Raw genomic sequence first — 15,575 nt, 5'->3', positions numbered from 1 at the left:
TAAGTATAACCCTGGCTGTCCTCGAACTCACTCTGTAGACCAAGCTGGCCTCGAACTCAGAAATCTGCCTGCCTCTGCCTCCCGAGTGCTGGGATTAAATGTGTGTGCCACCACTACCTGGCCAGAATTCTTAAAGGTAAAGAAAAATTTCCCCATCCCAGTCATACAGGATTTCCTCGCTGCCCACACTGAATCTGGGCTCCCTAGACCAGTTTAAAAGATAAGAACCTCACAGTATATTGGGGAGGTTACCCTCATTGAGCCTCTGGTTTTCTAGGCCAGCCCCTACATAGTCTTCTCTGCTAAATGCCGCCTGTCTGTCTCATTACAAAACTAACATCTTAGGTAAGGGGGTCAGTGGGGATGACTGCCCTTTTAAAGGGGAATTTAACCATTTCTGGTCAGGGTAAGCAATTGCATTCGTGTCTTCAAACCCTACCCTTTTCTGCTCCAAAGATCTTAAATACAGTAAGAAGGTAGATCCCAAAGAGCAAAATGACTCCCTTCCCAAAGGCTGCCTTGGAATCCCATCCCGTATTTCCCGACCACATTCCAAGCCTCTCCTTCTTCCCCAGCTCCCTTCCCCCTTCCACAGCTCCTCAGGAGGGGGCGCACAGTGCTCCAGGGCCAAACCCGTGGGAGAGCAGTCTCCCCCCCTCCGCCCCCCCTCCATGAGAAACTCTAAACTCATCCCACAGAGTCTCCGCAGTGGTTCCTGCCACACCCCCTCTTTCTCTTAATCTTCCTAGCTCCGTACCCTGCGGGATAGGAAGACTGCTTGCGGCTGGCTTACACACTCCAGACTCCAGGATTTGGGAGGGGGTGTTGGTTATTGCTTGAGGGACAATGGGGTCTGTGGAGAGGTTATCCTGCCTCCCAAGCACTTTGAAAAGCAACCCTCACCCTAGTCTCTTCTCTCTGGTGCCTGCCCCGTCTGATACCCACTTCTCTGTGATTACCTGGCCACTGCCTGAAAGCCTGGCACCAGCGTGGAGTGCCCGCGGCCCCGCCCTTCCAAAGCCTCTCAGGCTCCCCCCTGGGGATTGAGATTGTCACGTCCCAGTGCTACAAGCCCAGATCTGCCCAGGGGCTGGGCACAGATTTCCCTCTGGCTCCCAAGGTACTCCTGCTTACAGCTTGCCTCCCCTAGAGCAATAAGGGCAGTGTCCCTGTCCCAGCTGAGTCCCTGCCTGGCCCTAAGGTCCTCACCAAGAAGGAGAGTCAATTCTGCCTTCCACCAATTTACCTTCCCAAATGACAGTTCCACAGTCCCAGCTTCCTAACAAATCTCCAAGTCCATATGTCCTTGCTGTGTAGAACGGGTACAGGCTTCTACAGAGCCTTTTTCAAAAAGCCATTTTGAAGCTACAAAGTACAAAACTGAAAACGATCTGCCTCCTTAAGATATGTTTTTCTTTATTCTTTGGAAATTAATATATGTGTGTTTTTATATAATGAAATATGATCATATCCACTGGAATTGTCCCCCTGTCCAACTCTCTACATATCTCCCCACCCCAATCCCTGGGCTGCCGGCAACCTTGGTCAGAGAAGTTTCTTCCTGCAGTGGGGAACAGACAGTGCAGAAATGTGAACAGACAGTGCAGAAATGTGAACAGACAGTGCAGAAATGTACAACAGGTGTTAGAATCAGACACTTTCTAAATTGACCTATTTTATCTTACTTTATGAGCATGATGAGAGCTTTGCCAGCATGGGTGGCTGTACACCACCTGGGCACAGTGCCCATAGATGGCAGAAAAGAGCTTTGGATCCTCTGGACCTAGAGACACGGGGGGGTAGACAACCACCGTGGATGTGCTGGGAACCAAACTCAGGCTCTCTGGAAGAACAGCCACTACAGTTAACTGCTGAGCCATCTCTCCAGCACCCCCTCCCCTTAAACTGGTTTCTGTCCAAAACTACACATGAAAAGTATAAATTTTAAAGCTTGCTCAAGGGAACTAACCCCCAATTAAATACATATTCGTCTTAATCTCTTAAGGAACTTAGTTGAGACAGTTTCCTTTCTAGGGACGGTTTGGTTTGCCTGTCCAGTGAATAAGAAATCGCAGGCAATTGGAATTACAACCTCTAGTCTACTAATTGAGGAGACCTTAGAAGCAGTCTTTCTTGTATTGCAAAGAGTGTTCAGCAAACCATCTCCAGACTGCAAGACTGCAGGTCTGACCCCCTCCCCCAAATTTCAATGTACCTTCCAGGTGGTAAGCTGGGTTGGTGAATTTTGATCTTCACTGTGTTCTTCTTTCCAGTAAGTGTGGACATTCCTGCAGCAGAGAGAGCATCATGGTGGCTTTCAAAGGAGTCTGGACTCAGGCTTTCTGGAAGGCAGTCACAGCAGAATTTCTAGCCATGCTTATCTTTGTTTTGCTCAGTGTGGGATCCACCATAAACTGGGGCGGCTCAGAAAACCCCTTACCTGTGGACATGGTCCTCATCTCCCTTTGCTTTGGACTCAGCATTGCTACCATGGTGCAGTGCTTTGGCCACATCAGTGGTGGCCACATCAATCCCGCTGTGACGGTGGCCATGGTGTGCACACGAAAGATCAGCATCGCCAAGTCCGTCTTCTACATCATTGCCCAGTGCCTGGGCGCCATCATTGGAGCCGGCATCCTCTACCTGGTCACGCCTCCCAGCGTGGTTGGAGGATTGGGAGTCACCACGGTGAGGACTCTTCAGTTCTTATTTCTGTACTAGAACTCCACGTGCTTGCAAACTCTGCTGAAAGGTGGTCAATGGCCTGAGAAGCATTCATAATACAACTAGATTATGGAGCTTGCGATATAGCTCACTTGGTAGACTGCTTGCCTGCATGCACGGGGTCCTGTGTTATACCTGGACTTAGGAAGTGAAGGCAGGAGAACCAGAAGTTCAAGGTCATCCTTGAATATATAGAGAGTTCAAAGCCAGTCTGTACTACACAGTAACTTGTCTTTAAAAAAGTATTCACATAAGAGCCAGGCAGGAGGGTTGCCTATAATCCCAGCACTTGAGAGGTTTAGGCAGGAGATTCAGGAGTCAAGGCCAGCCAGGAGTAGAGAGTGAAACCCTGTCTAGATAGTGAAAATGTATCAAGAGAACATTATTATGTACTCTTGAGTAACTTGAATCTGATCAAAAACTACTCAAAATGCTTTGTTTTGCTTTATTTTCCCTCCCACCTCAGTAAGTTGACTTAAACAACATTAAGTTTGTTTTTTGAGGCAGGCTCTCACAATCATTATTTCGCTCATGCTGGCCTTGAACTTGTAGCAATCATCCTGTCTCAGCCTCCTATGTACTGGGATTGCAGGTATAAATCAGCAAGGCTGTATTTTTATCTTAAGGGCTTACAATTACGTGTTTGATAGCAGGGGCAAGGATTTGTTGCGCTTCATCCATCGGGGATTTTAAATGATCTACATAAAGGGTCATGCCTTAATCCTAACACCCAGGAAATAGAAGCAGTTTGAAGCCACCCTACTCTACAAGTTCCAGGACAGCCAGGGCTACACAGAGAAACCCCAACAAAAAAGTAAATCCATGTTCATTTGCTCTTTACTCTTTGTCGATTGGCAGTATTACTTGTTATCTCAGCACCAGGGCTAGCTTTAAGCACTTGGATTATGTTTTAGTTGAGATACCTATGAACTAACCTAAACCTAATTGATGGGTCTAATAATTACCTTGGAACATTACAAATCTCTTAAAAAACATTTTTTACAAGTTAAATGCCACACTAACACATTTTGCTTGTGTTGCTAAAAACAACATTCATTGAAAACTCAGTCACTGTAAAAGTAATTATCTATAATGGCCCCAAATGAGTGTAAATTGATTCCTTCATTTTAGGAGGTAGAAGGTATGGAAATCTCAACATGGGGTTGGTAGAAGACTCAGGTTAACCATGGCTTTTCTGCAGATAAAATACACCCTTCATACAGATGCATTTCTATAGCCCTAGACTCTTGCTTCAATTCTGATGGTCTCTCTCTCTCTCTCTCTCTCTCTCTCTCTCTCTCTCTCTCTCTCTCTCTCTCTCCCTAGGTTCATGGAAACCTCACCGCTGGCCACGGGCTCCTGGTGGAGTTAATAATCACTTTCCAGTTGGTGTTCACTATTTTTGCCAGCTGTGATTCCAAACGGACTGATGTTACTGGTTCAATAGCTTTAGCAATTGGATTTTCCGTTGCAATTGGACATTTGTTTGCAGTAAGTTTTAAGTCTACTACAATAATTGATTGATCTCATTTATCCTCCCCCTGAAGCTGGTCTGAAGATGCTGGTTTACAGCTCATACTTTCTTTGGTTCCAGTGGCCTGACCAGTGCCAACTGCTGCATTTGGATTATTTCAGGACTGTTGTTTACTTCAGTGTTAATTTTCTGAAAAGTGGATACATGCTGAAAAATAGTCTCCCAATTATCTGGATATACCCATGTAGCCATGCAGCTTTAGCCATAAAACACAGCTCACTCAGATCCAGCCATAGCTGTTGACATTGAGTTATCACTTTGTCAACTACAAAGTGGTTAAATCTCAATGTTCCTCTAAGGAGACTACAGCAAGTTACACCAAATGATACCTGTTAAGAGCCTTGTTACCAAAATGTCTGAGGTTTTGTTCTTTTTCGAATTGTAGATCAATTATACTGGAGCCAGCATGAATCCAGCTCGATCTTTTGGACCCGCAGTTATCATGGGAAACTGGGAAAATCACTGGGTAACTACTAAGTTGATATGCCCCACCTTTCTGAGGTTGAGAACAATTACCCCAATGCCTCTTTTTATTAGCATAATTTAGCTCACTAGTTCCTATTGCTTTTCCCTCAAATCTCTCAACTTGTTACTGCATCTGTCACAGGGAGTAGAGCAAGTCCAGCAGAGGCCTGCTGCAAAAGATCTCACAGTGTTCTGTTCTAGGTCTTCACTAACAGTTGAGATTTCAAAACGTCAGATATATGTCTGACAGAGAACAGCAGAATTATTATGGGTTTCCTATGTAGAATAAATTTAAATCATAAATGTATGCTGAGTGTTACTGTTTAAATCACTGAAAGAAAGCCTTCTTAGCAACAATAGAAAATGAAGTTATTTTTAAAAGAAGAGAAATGTGTAAAAGCATCAGCTATAAAAGGGGGTATTTACCATCTTAGTTTATATAAGCAAAATGAAATTATTACTACAGTTAGTACTGAAGCTGCAAGCATGTGAACTGTGGATGGTACCAACGAAATGATGTCGATGTTTATGCCATCGTCACCACAGCTGTAGCTAGAAAAATAAACGACTCCCAGGAAGGTGCACTCTCTAATCTGAGGACTGACCTTCTTGTTAATCTGGGCTCTGAGTAGTGAGAGAAAAGTGGTTCTGTTTCAATTGTTTCTCTCAGCAAAAGAATTGCTATCCTTTGAATCATGGGCAAGTATGAAAGCCAGCATACATTAACTTAAATAACCTACAAAATATAAGAAAAATATATATGGCAGATTGAAAAAAAAAAAGCTAACTTTAATTACCAATCAGATACTGCGTATGTGATTTTACATTTTTTCAAGTTATAAACTTTAAAAAACTTTCATTTGTCCTTTGTGGTTTGGCCGTATGCATGTGGCTGCAATGGATCCAGCCACAACTACTCAAGGATGGCATGACCTAGGAAAGAAGGAAAATATCACACTGTGACTGAACGAATTCTCTTACACAAAAAGTGAACTGAGTTTTTAAGATGGAATTTGGACACAGATATGCAAAGTCTTAATTCCCAATGTCATTCATTGGACTGATCATTTTGGCAGTGATATTTCTGAAAAGACTTACTACATTAACAAAAATGGAATTTACTTTCCTTGTAGTGTGAGTGTGTGTGTGTATGTGTGTGTGTGTGTGTGTGTGTACAGGCACACACATATCTGGCATGAGGAGGTCGGAGGAAAAGCTTGGGTAACCTGGGGAAAGTTCTCACTTTCCACCTTGTTTCAACAGGGTATCTTGTTCATGATCACCAGGCTAGCTGGCCCACGAGCCCCTGGGGATTCCCCTTTCTCTGTCTGCTATTTGCCATCCTCCTGTAGGAAGCACAGGAATTGCACACATGCATTATGGTGTCTGACTTTTGTGTCTGTTTCAGGGACTCGAATTTAGATCCTCACCCTTGCATGGAGACACTTTACACATGGAACCGTATCTCCAGCCACCAAATGGAAACGTGCAATGAGAAGTTTACAGATCTTACAATAAATGGACAGGTTTAAGTTAGGCAGTGTAAGGTTTAAGAAGTTTTAATTTTTAAGCACTTTATGGAGTTGATGTATTTTTCTATTTTCAGCAATAAAATTCCTTATAAAAATTTAAAGTTACTTTAAAGTTCACAGAACTCAGTTTGGGAATAGCAATTTGGCATCAAGACTCATTTTTGAGAACATGGAGCTGATGCCTCCTCCAGAGTGCTTTGGAACGGGTGGGAATAACACAATGGCTGTTCTTCCTCATGGGACTTGAAGCTCGTGAAGTAACAACAATCTAATGAGATCTGATCAAGAGAACAAAGAGCAAAGGCATTTAGAGGAGGGATCTCGTTTCTCCTTTGAAAGGGCACGGAGAAGATAAAGTCTCCTTTGGGCTCTTTCATGTTTAAGATAAGGAGCTTGGTTGGTCCAGCAGCTCTCCTGGGTGTTCTTTCTGCTGAGCATATGAGCTCAGCGTCAGCACAACACTCTGCTTTCCTTCAGGTTTACAGTGAAGATGCTAAGGGCAGGTAATTCCCAGACGGAGTTTTGAGGAAGACATAGTCAGTTTTGGTTTTTTGTTTGGGTATTTTGTTTTGTTTTGTTTTGTTTTTTCAAATGAGAAAGCAAACAGTACTTTATTTAAAGGAAGCAAAGGCGAAGTTTCAACTCAATCACTCACCAAGTATTGCTATCTAAAGTAGCTTATAACCTCTCAAAGTGTCAACTGTCCAAGGCGTACGAACGTACATGTTAATAATACCTGCATCACTATTACTTCGTTCTCAGTGCGTCCCTGATGAGGTAGAATCATATCATTTACTGAAGCCTTGAAGGATCAGTCACTACTCCTTATCCATCCCTAAAGTCAGTTCAAGTTCTCATGAAAGCAGTATATAAAGAGAAAGAGACGAAAGAGAGAGAGAAATAACCCATAGCACTTCACATGAAATGAAATCACCACATTTTAAAGAGGAAAAGCACATGATATAAGGAAACTAACAGCCAAGTTAGTCACATATGCTTTAAATTATCCAGGATACATGAACTGATCTGGTTTCCAGGAGCCACCAACTACCAAGTCCTTCAGGGTGCTATTTCATTTCGTCTTCCCAGCCAGTGAGATATACTGTAGCCTCTACTTTTCGGATAAAGAAGATAGAGAATAGGAGTTAAGTTGTGTATAATTACAGTGGTATAGTTTAGTTGGTAAAGTGCTTGCCCAGCATGCTGGAAGCCCTGGGTTCTCTCTGTAACACCATACACTCTGGGCATGGTAGCACATATCTGTAATCCCAGCACTGTGGAGGAAGAGACTGGGGGACAGGCAGCTCAGGGCTATCAACTACAATGTGAATTCAAAGCAACCTGGGATACAGGAGACCTTGTCTCAAAGTGGAAGCACTCACAGAACTGCTAAGTGCCGGGGCTGGGACTATATTCATCATGCATAGTGAATAAATGACACTCTAAATGATAAAACTGCACCACAATCCTGGTTAGACAGAAAATCAAGGTACGGGGCTAATGTGGAATACAGAAGAGAAACGCAAACCAAAAATTCATTTTTTATTTCCATTTAAAGATTTCCTAGTGTCTGTTTAACTTATGGAACCACCAGAGAATAGCTATTTTACATTAAGACTTATCATAAAATTAGTAAGTCAGATGTGACAGTACCTACTAATATCAACTTATAATCCTGAGTGGGAGAAATATGAGAGGAAAGCTAGCCTAGGCTATGTAGTAGGTCTTGAGAATAGCCTAAGCTAGACCCTGTCTCAAATAATATTTTTTAAACTTAGAACATTAAAAAACATATTAAAAGAAAAATAAAGGAATTTTACTCTTTCTTATTTTATAGTCAAATGTTCTTTAATGTGTGAATCTTTGGTGAATATTGGCATATTTTCTCATCTACTCCAAAATCCGTGTGTGTGTGTGTGTGTGTGTGTGTGTGTGTGTGTGTGTGCGCGCGCACGCACGCGCATCACGGTTGCTGCCTTAATTTAACTCAGATAACTTCTATGTGCATAGGTTGTCCACTGAGTCTACTTTTCTCTTTTCTCTCCTCTCCTCATGCATCTTTTCCTCAGATATATTGGGTTGGACCAATCATGGGCGCTGTGCTGGCAGGTGCCCTTTATGAGTATGTCTTCTGTCCTGATGTGGAGCTCAAACGTCGCCTTAAGGAAGCCTTCACCAAAGCCGCGCAGCAGACCAAAGGGAGCTACATGGAGGTGGAGGACAACCGGAGCCAAGTGGAGACAGAAGACTTGATCCTGAAGCCCGGGGTGGTGCACGTGATTGACATTGACCGTGGAGAGGAGAAGAAGGGGAAAGACTCTTCAGGAGAGGTATTGTCTTCCGTATGACTAGAGGACGGCACTGAAGGCAGAAGACACTCCCTAGACCTGGCCTCGGGTTTCCTGCCGCCCATTAAGGAAACAGATTTGTTATAAATTAGACTCTTGCGGGTTTCTTGTTTCCCATCGTGTTATGCATTTTAAATAACACCTACTTTACTATTATCAATGGGGGGGGGAGAAAAAGCCTATAATGGATATAAAATTTTATAACAGAAATCTTTTTTAATGTATCCCCAAAGCCACTATGCAACTAGAATATTGACTTCCCTTTCATTAATAATAACTGAAATTATGAATCAAGATCTGGTCAAGTTTTGCCGTGCAGAGCATATGGAAACCTCTCTGAGGAAACTGGTATTGTCCATTGTCTTGACTATTGACTTCATTGGATTGATTTAAAAATGAATCATGTGCATTCAGGAGAAGACGTGTAGTAACTTCTTCCACAAGCTATCCCTTATTTATAAACTACCTCAGAGGGGAAAAAAATTAGCAAGGGTCATTGCTAATACAACATTTGCATTTATATATCTGACTGTCAGATCGTAACTCCAATTCACTATAATCCTCTCCCCCTCAAAATCCAGGAACCCATAGGGCTAAAAGTCAAAATATAGGAAGGAATATAAATTTCTGTCCATGTGTTAGTTTCATCAAATGAAATCTGTACATGGGACACTCACTGAGGTTCAGGACAGCCGGACGAGGGAGTCTGGCGGGAGGTGGAGCAAGGGTTGCTATGCCTTGCATCCATCACACGGAGAGGGAAACCTCTGTTATCAAATGATTGGTCTGTTTTCAGTGCACACTCTTCAACATACCACAAACCATTAACCACCTAAGCTTTTAACTATTTCACTTACTTTTTAAAGCTTATTTGCAAAACTGGGGAATTTGTTTGCCATTTTGATCCCTATATTAAAATACTAGCTGAGACATTTTAGACCAGAACTTGACTAGCCGAGTCCTGCCTTTCGGTTGGTGTCTAAATCCTGCTTACTCTAGGTGATATAAGCCAGTCCTGCCCCATCTTAGCTGCTGATGCCGTCTCGAGTCCCATGACATGTATGGAGGATCGGCATTGTGAGTGTAATAATACTCATTTGCGTGGATTAAAATATATGCAGACAAGGTGCAACGTGGTTGCCAAATAAAGGGGTGAGCAGACAGCCTCTGTGCAAAGCTCCTGCACATAGCTTACCATCATGCTTTTAAGGTATTTACCTCCTGCTTGGTTTGTTTGTTAAAGCCGTTTGTTTCTCCCATACTGCTTTGCCTTCCGCCCATCGAATGCTCTGTGGAAACCCCAGTTTCTACGATCCTAACAGTCTAGCCTAGCATTTATCTTAGACAATGTGCTGCAAATGTCAGTTTCACTAAACAAAAGTTAGTAGTGGGAGAGAGAAGAGCCACTTCTTCGAGGACTAGCTTGTAAAGAGCTGGTAATCGAGGGCTTTCTTCTCCCAAGCACAATTCCAACTGTGTGTGACTTCTTATTGTAAATGGCAGTTTTGCGTCTGCGGCAGCGAGATAATGGACCACTATTAAACCTGATTCTCTTCGGTGCTAAGAAACTGATGTGCGAGTTCCCAGACAGGCACGAGGGCAGCATACGCCTTTCGGTGCCACCGTCGTGTTCTGAGGCAGATGCTGGGAGCATGGGCCCCATTTCAGGGCTTTGAATCTACCACACCAGAGATGTATGCTTCCTCTCTGAGCGGATCGCGCAGAACCAGGGCGTAGACCTCCCAGGGGTGGTTTCTGCCGATTCTTTCAAATGTTTTCACAATATACCACACAGGCTTAAGGTCAGAGTGCTTCAGTTCAGAAGGTGATATCAACCATCAACAAATATGTCGGGTCAAAAATAATTTTACTTAACAAGGAATAGTTAAGCACATTTCTGATTACTCTTTCAAAATCCTGGCCTGTGATTATTTTTATTATGCCAGACAGCTTGCTTCGTTTTTGCTCGCTTTAACAGTCATTTCCAGTGACAGCATTCAGTATGGTACGAACTGAAAAACAGGGAATCATAGCTTAGTGATTTCTTCGCTAGCAGCTGGCAAAGTGCAAGGCACCACACAGTAGGTAATCAAAACAAGCATGTTGTTTTATATATATAATATTTAGGATTTAAAAATGCCAATAATCTCTTCTAATTTTTATTTTGCCCAATATTTAGTGAAAACATAATTTTTAGTGTCACCAAAGGAAAGCAACATGGATGTGGAGACAAAGAACATATTTTTACATTCTATTGCAGAGAGTGACGACTTCACCACTCTTCGTCTTTGCAATATGTCTTGCATTTCACTCACGGCTCTGCCAGTAAAAAAAAAAGTAATGAAATTGTCCCTTTCTAATGACATCGATGCAGCAGGGGTCTATTGCCTTGTGGATGACACCAAATTATACAACGTATTAGGAGATCAGGGATTTTCCCTTTAATCCCTTCTTATTAATGAAGTGCATAGTGCCGTTCCCAAGAGACAGCGACTGACAGATACACCGCACAGAAATCAGAGAGGAAAAATCAGGAAGACATAAAAGATTTATACGAACCATGAAACAACGCCAACTGTCTGTTCCCTCAGGAGGAGAACACAGACACGCCACAAATTTCAAGGTGGTCCATACACTGGAAATGTACATAGTCTGTCAAAGCAGAGCAAAAAAGGAACCTTTTTTTTTTTTTTTTGAGCATTTTTTTCAAATCTGAGACTCTGACTTTTAAATGTGTTTTTCCATTTTCTTTCAAATGTCCTACCCTTTTACACTCCAAGAAACTGTTTTTTGTAGCCTAAGTCACTGGTAATTTTACAACTTGTTTCTGTGATTTGACACTATCCTAAGTCCTCTCCCGTTCGATCTTCAGAGGGGTGTCCCACCACAGCTCAGACACTGTTGGCCAGAGCTGCTCCCTGCTGAAGATTTCATAAGGAGTTAGTAATCTCTGAGAAATGGGCATGACAGAAATGAGCTGATATATTAGAGCTCAATTTCAAAAACTACAACATTTCTCCTAGGAGAACCCAGGCAAACCCAGTGTGCACTGCTCTAACCCCACTGAGGACTTTGAAATCTCGAAATAGAGGGACTAATTAAAATGGTGACATTGGTCCTTGCCTGGCCTTTGTTGTATAATGGTGAAACCTTCCTCACACATCAGAAATCTGACAGAGACACTGCCTCTGTAACAATTGAAGTCAGAGAGCCAAATAGACAGTCTTACAAAAGCCATGAGACGCTTTTATCACCAAACTCCAGAATTTGTGAATTGGGAATTAGGCAAGCATGGTTTCTACTTGAAGGTGGACTAGAACAAAATTAACTTTCTTTACCTCAACTTTTCTGAGTTCATGTCCAGCTGTCAATGCTTTTCAGAACACCTTAAATAACACAAATATTTGAAATCCAAAATTCTCAGAAAGAAATGTTAGACACTTAACTTCAAAAAATCAAACACTGTGGATACTCACTTTTGGCACATAACTTCCCTGAAAACACACACCAAACAAATATTAAACAACACATACAGTGAACACTACATTTAAAAGCAGTTATATTGTTACTGTTTTAAGTCAAAATTCAAGAGCTTAAAAAAATGCCTAACATTCAATTGCAATGTATTCCTAGATTGTTTTCAGGCTTGATCAAATAAACATGGAATTTGTAGAAATATACAAAAAACTATTCATCATTTTATCTCCCAAATCACAATAAACTTGCAACTTATGAGGAAATAAAAAAAAATAAAGTGAATGCCTGGTTATATTTACATTTATTAACTTAATATTATTCCAACATTAGATCTAATGTTAAATGGATTTAAACTGTAATGGCTAATATTTGGAAAAATCTATTAAAAGTATGAGCAGTGTGGCTGGGTTATGTTTCTTATGTTACATATCATACTTTTAGGATCATACAAATAAGTCATCAAATGTTTTTAAAAATAAACCATATATTTGATGGTGTTTAAGAATTAGCTGTGGTTTTTGCACTTCCATTAGAATGAATGGGAGGTTTTGCTATTTGAGTACGATCGACACCAAATGGTGGTGGATCCCATAAAGTCATCCATACCTTGTGAAAGCCTGGAGAGTACATACTGGGGTAGAACCTGAAACAGACAGTGAGGACTAGGTTTGCATACACGTCACTCGTGATGTCCACACCTACAAAGCAGACTACAGGATGTCAGCTACCATCACAGTGAGACTAAATGCGAGGACTCCAACTGACTGGTCTACCCTCGTGCTGTTCAGCAAATCCTGTCTACCCAGTTGGATGGGTACTGAGTACTTAGCTCAGTGAGTACTTATTTGCACCCCCTGGGTTCTTGGTTTAAAGGTCCCTTCAAGTTGCAGTGGCTATAGCCCTCTAGTGCAAGGCTGGGGATGGTCATTTATGGAGTATGCAACCATTATGATGGGTGATTAATCTTTGGTAGCTAAATCAATGTATATCTCTCACAGGACTTGTCATATTAAGGGGAAACATGGTGCCTGTCGCCCCCTCTCAGCTCCTTAGTGACTGTGAATATGTCTTCTTTATCCTATGTACTTCTCTTTCCCAGTGATCTCATCAATGTGCTCTAAGAGGCTTGACACTCCACTGTGTAACTATGCATTACAGGGACAAAGTGAATAAAGAGTATCCTAGACTCATGAGGAAATGCTATAAAGCCCTATTCTTCAACCTGGTTGCTTTGTGCTGCTGAGATATATGTGCTAAATACTTGAATTCTTATCATTCCTGGAAGGAGCTCAAAATTAATTCAAACAGAAAAGAGAAAGAAAAGTGCACACAAAGAATGTAACACTAATTGGATTTCTAAAATTTATACCCAATGTGGTGGCAACAAGACATGTTTTCATTGATGTGTTTATACAATGGCCAGATGTTAGATGAAATTTTGTTCAGTTGAATACTTCAGCAAGAAAAATATTTTAACAAGCATAGAAAGCTTGCAGTAGAAATGTCAACCTATATTTTTTTGTTGTTGATTATTCAGTTTGGGCAATGTCCAAAGCAATGTCACCTGAACTAATTCTTACCTTTTCTTGGGTTTCCGACTGAATTCTTGTCTGGTTTTAAGTAGACACTGAAGCCTTAAAATGCTGAATTGGGTTCTTCTACCTCCATGAGTTCTGAAATCTCTGAGAAACCATGACATTCACACTATTTTTATGTATCATGGAGATAACAAATGCCCAGTGCCCATGAACTATTAGATAAGTATGTGAGCAGACATACATGTGCATGGGTGCAGGCGTGGATGAATCCATGAAAAGATCCAATGCTTACGAGTCTGAGGGAAGAAATGGACATGACAGCCTGCTTTCCTTCTTCCTTTTCAAAGGATCATTTGTCACAGAAGAGGACAACATCTTGAAAGTATTACCCAGGGAGGGGAGAGGGGATAGGGTATTTTCAGAGTAGAAACTAGGAAAGGGGATAACATTTGACATGTTAATAAAATATCTAATAAAAAAAGAGAGAAAATATTACCCAAAGGTAAAAAAGAAAGATAAAAATGAATTAGAATAACTAGCAACTTTATAGTAAAAGCATGTATGAGTGGATATAGAATTTATATATTATTTTCAATCATTTTACCTCAAGGACCATTACAAGGTGAGCATCATTATTATTTTCATCTCCAAAGATGAAGAAAACAAGTGTTTAGTGAAATAAGTAAATGACCTCACATTATACATAGTAGAAAAGCAAAATCTGGAACCAGTTTTTCAATTCCAGCCATCTGTATGATGCCCCTGTGTCTAATACAGATCTCTCACAGCCCTACCCACCCAATTTCTCAGCAGTCATATTTGTCTTTAATGACATACATGCTCAAGTGCATGCACATGCACACACATACATGCATACATACATGTAGAGAGTGTGTGTATGTATGTATGTGCATATGTATGTATACATGCATGTAGAAGGATGCATGTATTATGCATTCAAGGAGAATTCATTTTGCCATACCATCATGAAGCAATAAATTAAATACTGAGAACCAGGAAAATTATAGACCTTAGAAAATAATTTATAAAAGGGAATAAGGTGAACAGCTACAGAGAACTTACTTATGTTTTTGATAATTTAGGAAATTGGGGTTCTTTTTTCTTGAGATAGTATTACCAGCATCACTACTTAAGATGCAGCTTTGTTGGTATTGAAAAGGCTACAGGTAAAGATTAACAGCAGCTACTGTTAAAGGCTTAAATAGTTCAATAATAAAGACAGTTGAACACTCACAGCGCAACTAGTATATAGTTTCTCATCCCTTACGGATATCTTACACTGTAGCTTTTTCCATTATGCAGATATAAAAGGGAACTGAAGTCTAAGGAAGTAATCAGAGTGCTCAGTCATAGGACTAGTAGGGGCCAGAAGTGAGATTTTAACCCAGGCAGGTGTCCTCAACTCTCTGCTACCAGCCCCGCCCCTCTGGGGACTCTGAGCTAAGGCACTTCCAGGTTCCACTAGCTCTAACATTCACTATCTCTCTTTGCAAGCCTTTGATTTTTCATATCAACTGAGATTACAGTATACGGGACATTTTAGTTGTTCCTGACCTAACCTCTCATTATCACTTCAATGTCTGCTGCTAGAAGATTAAAGCCTCAAGTGCAAATTCCACAAAGATAAACTACCTAAACTTACAAAGCGTTTTGAAAGGGGACTATGAGTAGCCAGAGTAACTTTCTTTGGTGAGCAAGAGTATACTAAAAACTAATTCCATCATGCATCATCTACATTTTTGCTCAAAATTAGCAGCTCTTTGTGCAAAGACCCATAGAAAAATCTGGTGAATTTATTTATTAAATACCTACACATAAAATATTAAGAAAGGAATTTGTTCTCTGTTTTTTTTCCTTGTTCTTTAAATTTTTATTGGATATTTTATTTATTTACATTTCAAATGTTATCCCCTTTCCTGGTTTCCAAACCAGAAAA

The 15,575-nt window shown here is 41.1% G+C and overlaps 1 protein-coding gene across 2 annotated transcripts in view; it reads left to right on the top strand.

Annotated features, from left to right (window-relative positions):
* Positions 1–10,692, top strand: part of Aqp4 (aquaporin 4) — a 12,306-nt gene extending 1,614 nt beyond the window's left edge. For both annotated transcript variants that reach the window (XM_021214605.2, XM_021214607.2), the window contains exons 2-5: positions 2,274–2,688; positions 4,051–4,215; positions 4,644–4,724; positions 8,325–10,692. In XM_021214605.2, the coding sequence (XP_021070264.1) occupies positions 2,274–2,688; positions 4,051–4,215; positions 4,644–4,724; positions 8,325–8,603 (940 nt within the window). In that variant the 3' untranslated portion in view covers positions 8,604–10,692. The remainder of the gene's footprint in view (positions 1–2,273; positions 2,689–4,050; positions 4,216–4,643; positions 4,725–8,324) is intronic.
* The last annotated feature ends 4,883 nt before the right edge of the window (positions 10,693–15,575 follow it).

This window comes from Mus pahari, chromosome 15, assembly GCF_900095145.1.
Source record: "Mus pahari chromosome 15, PAHARI_EIJ_v1.1, whole genome shotgun sequence".
In the NCBI taxonomy this organism is placed as follows: Eukaryota; Metazoa; Chordata; class Mammalia; order Rodentia; family Muridae; genus Mus; species Mus pahari.
Note: the sequence above shows the minus strand (reverse complement) of the source record. Positions and strands in the feature narration are given on the sequence as shown.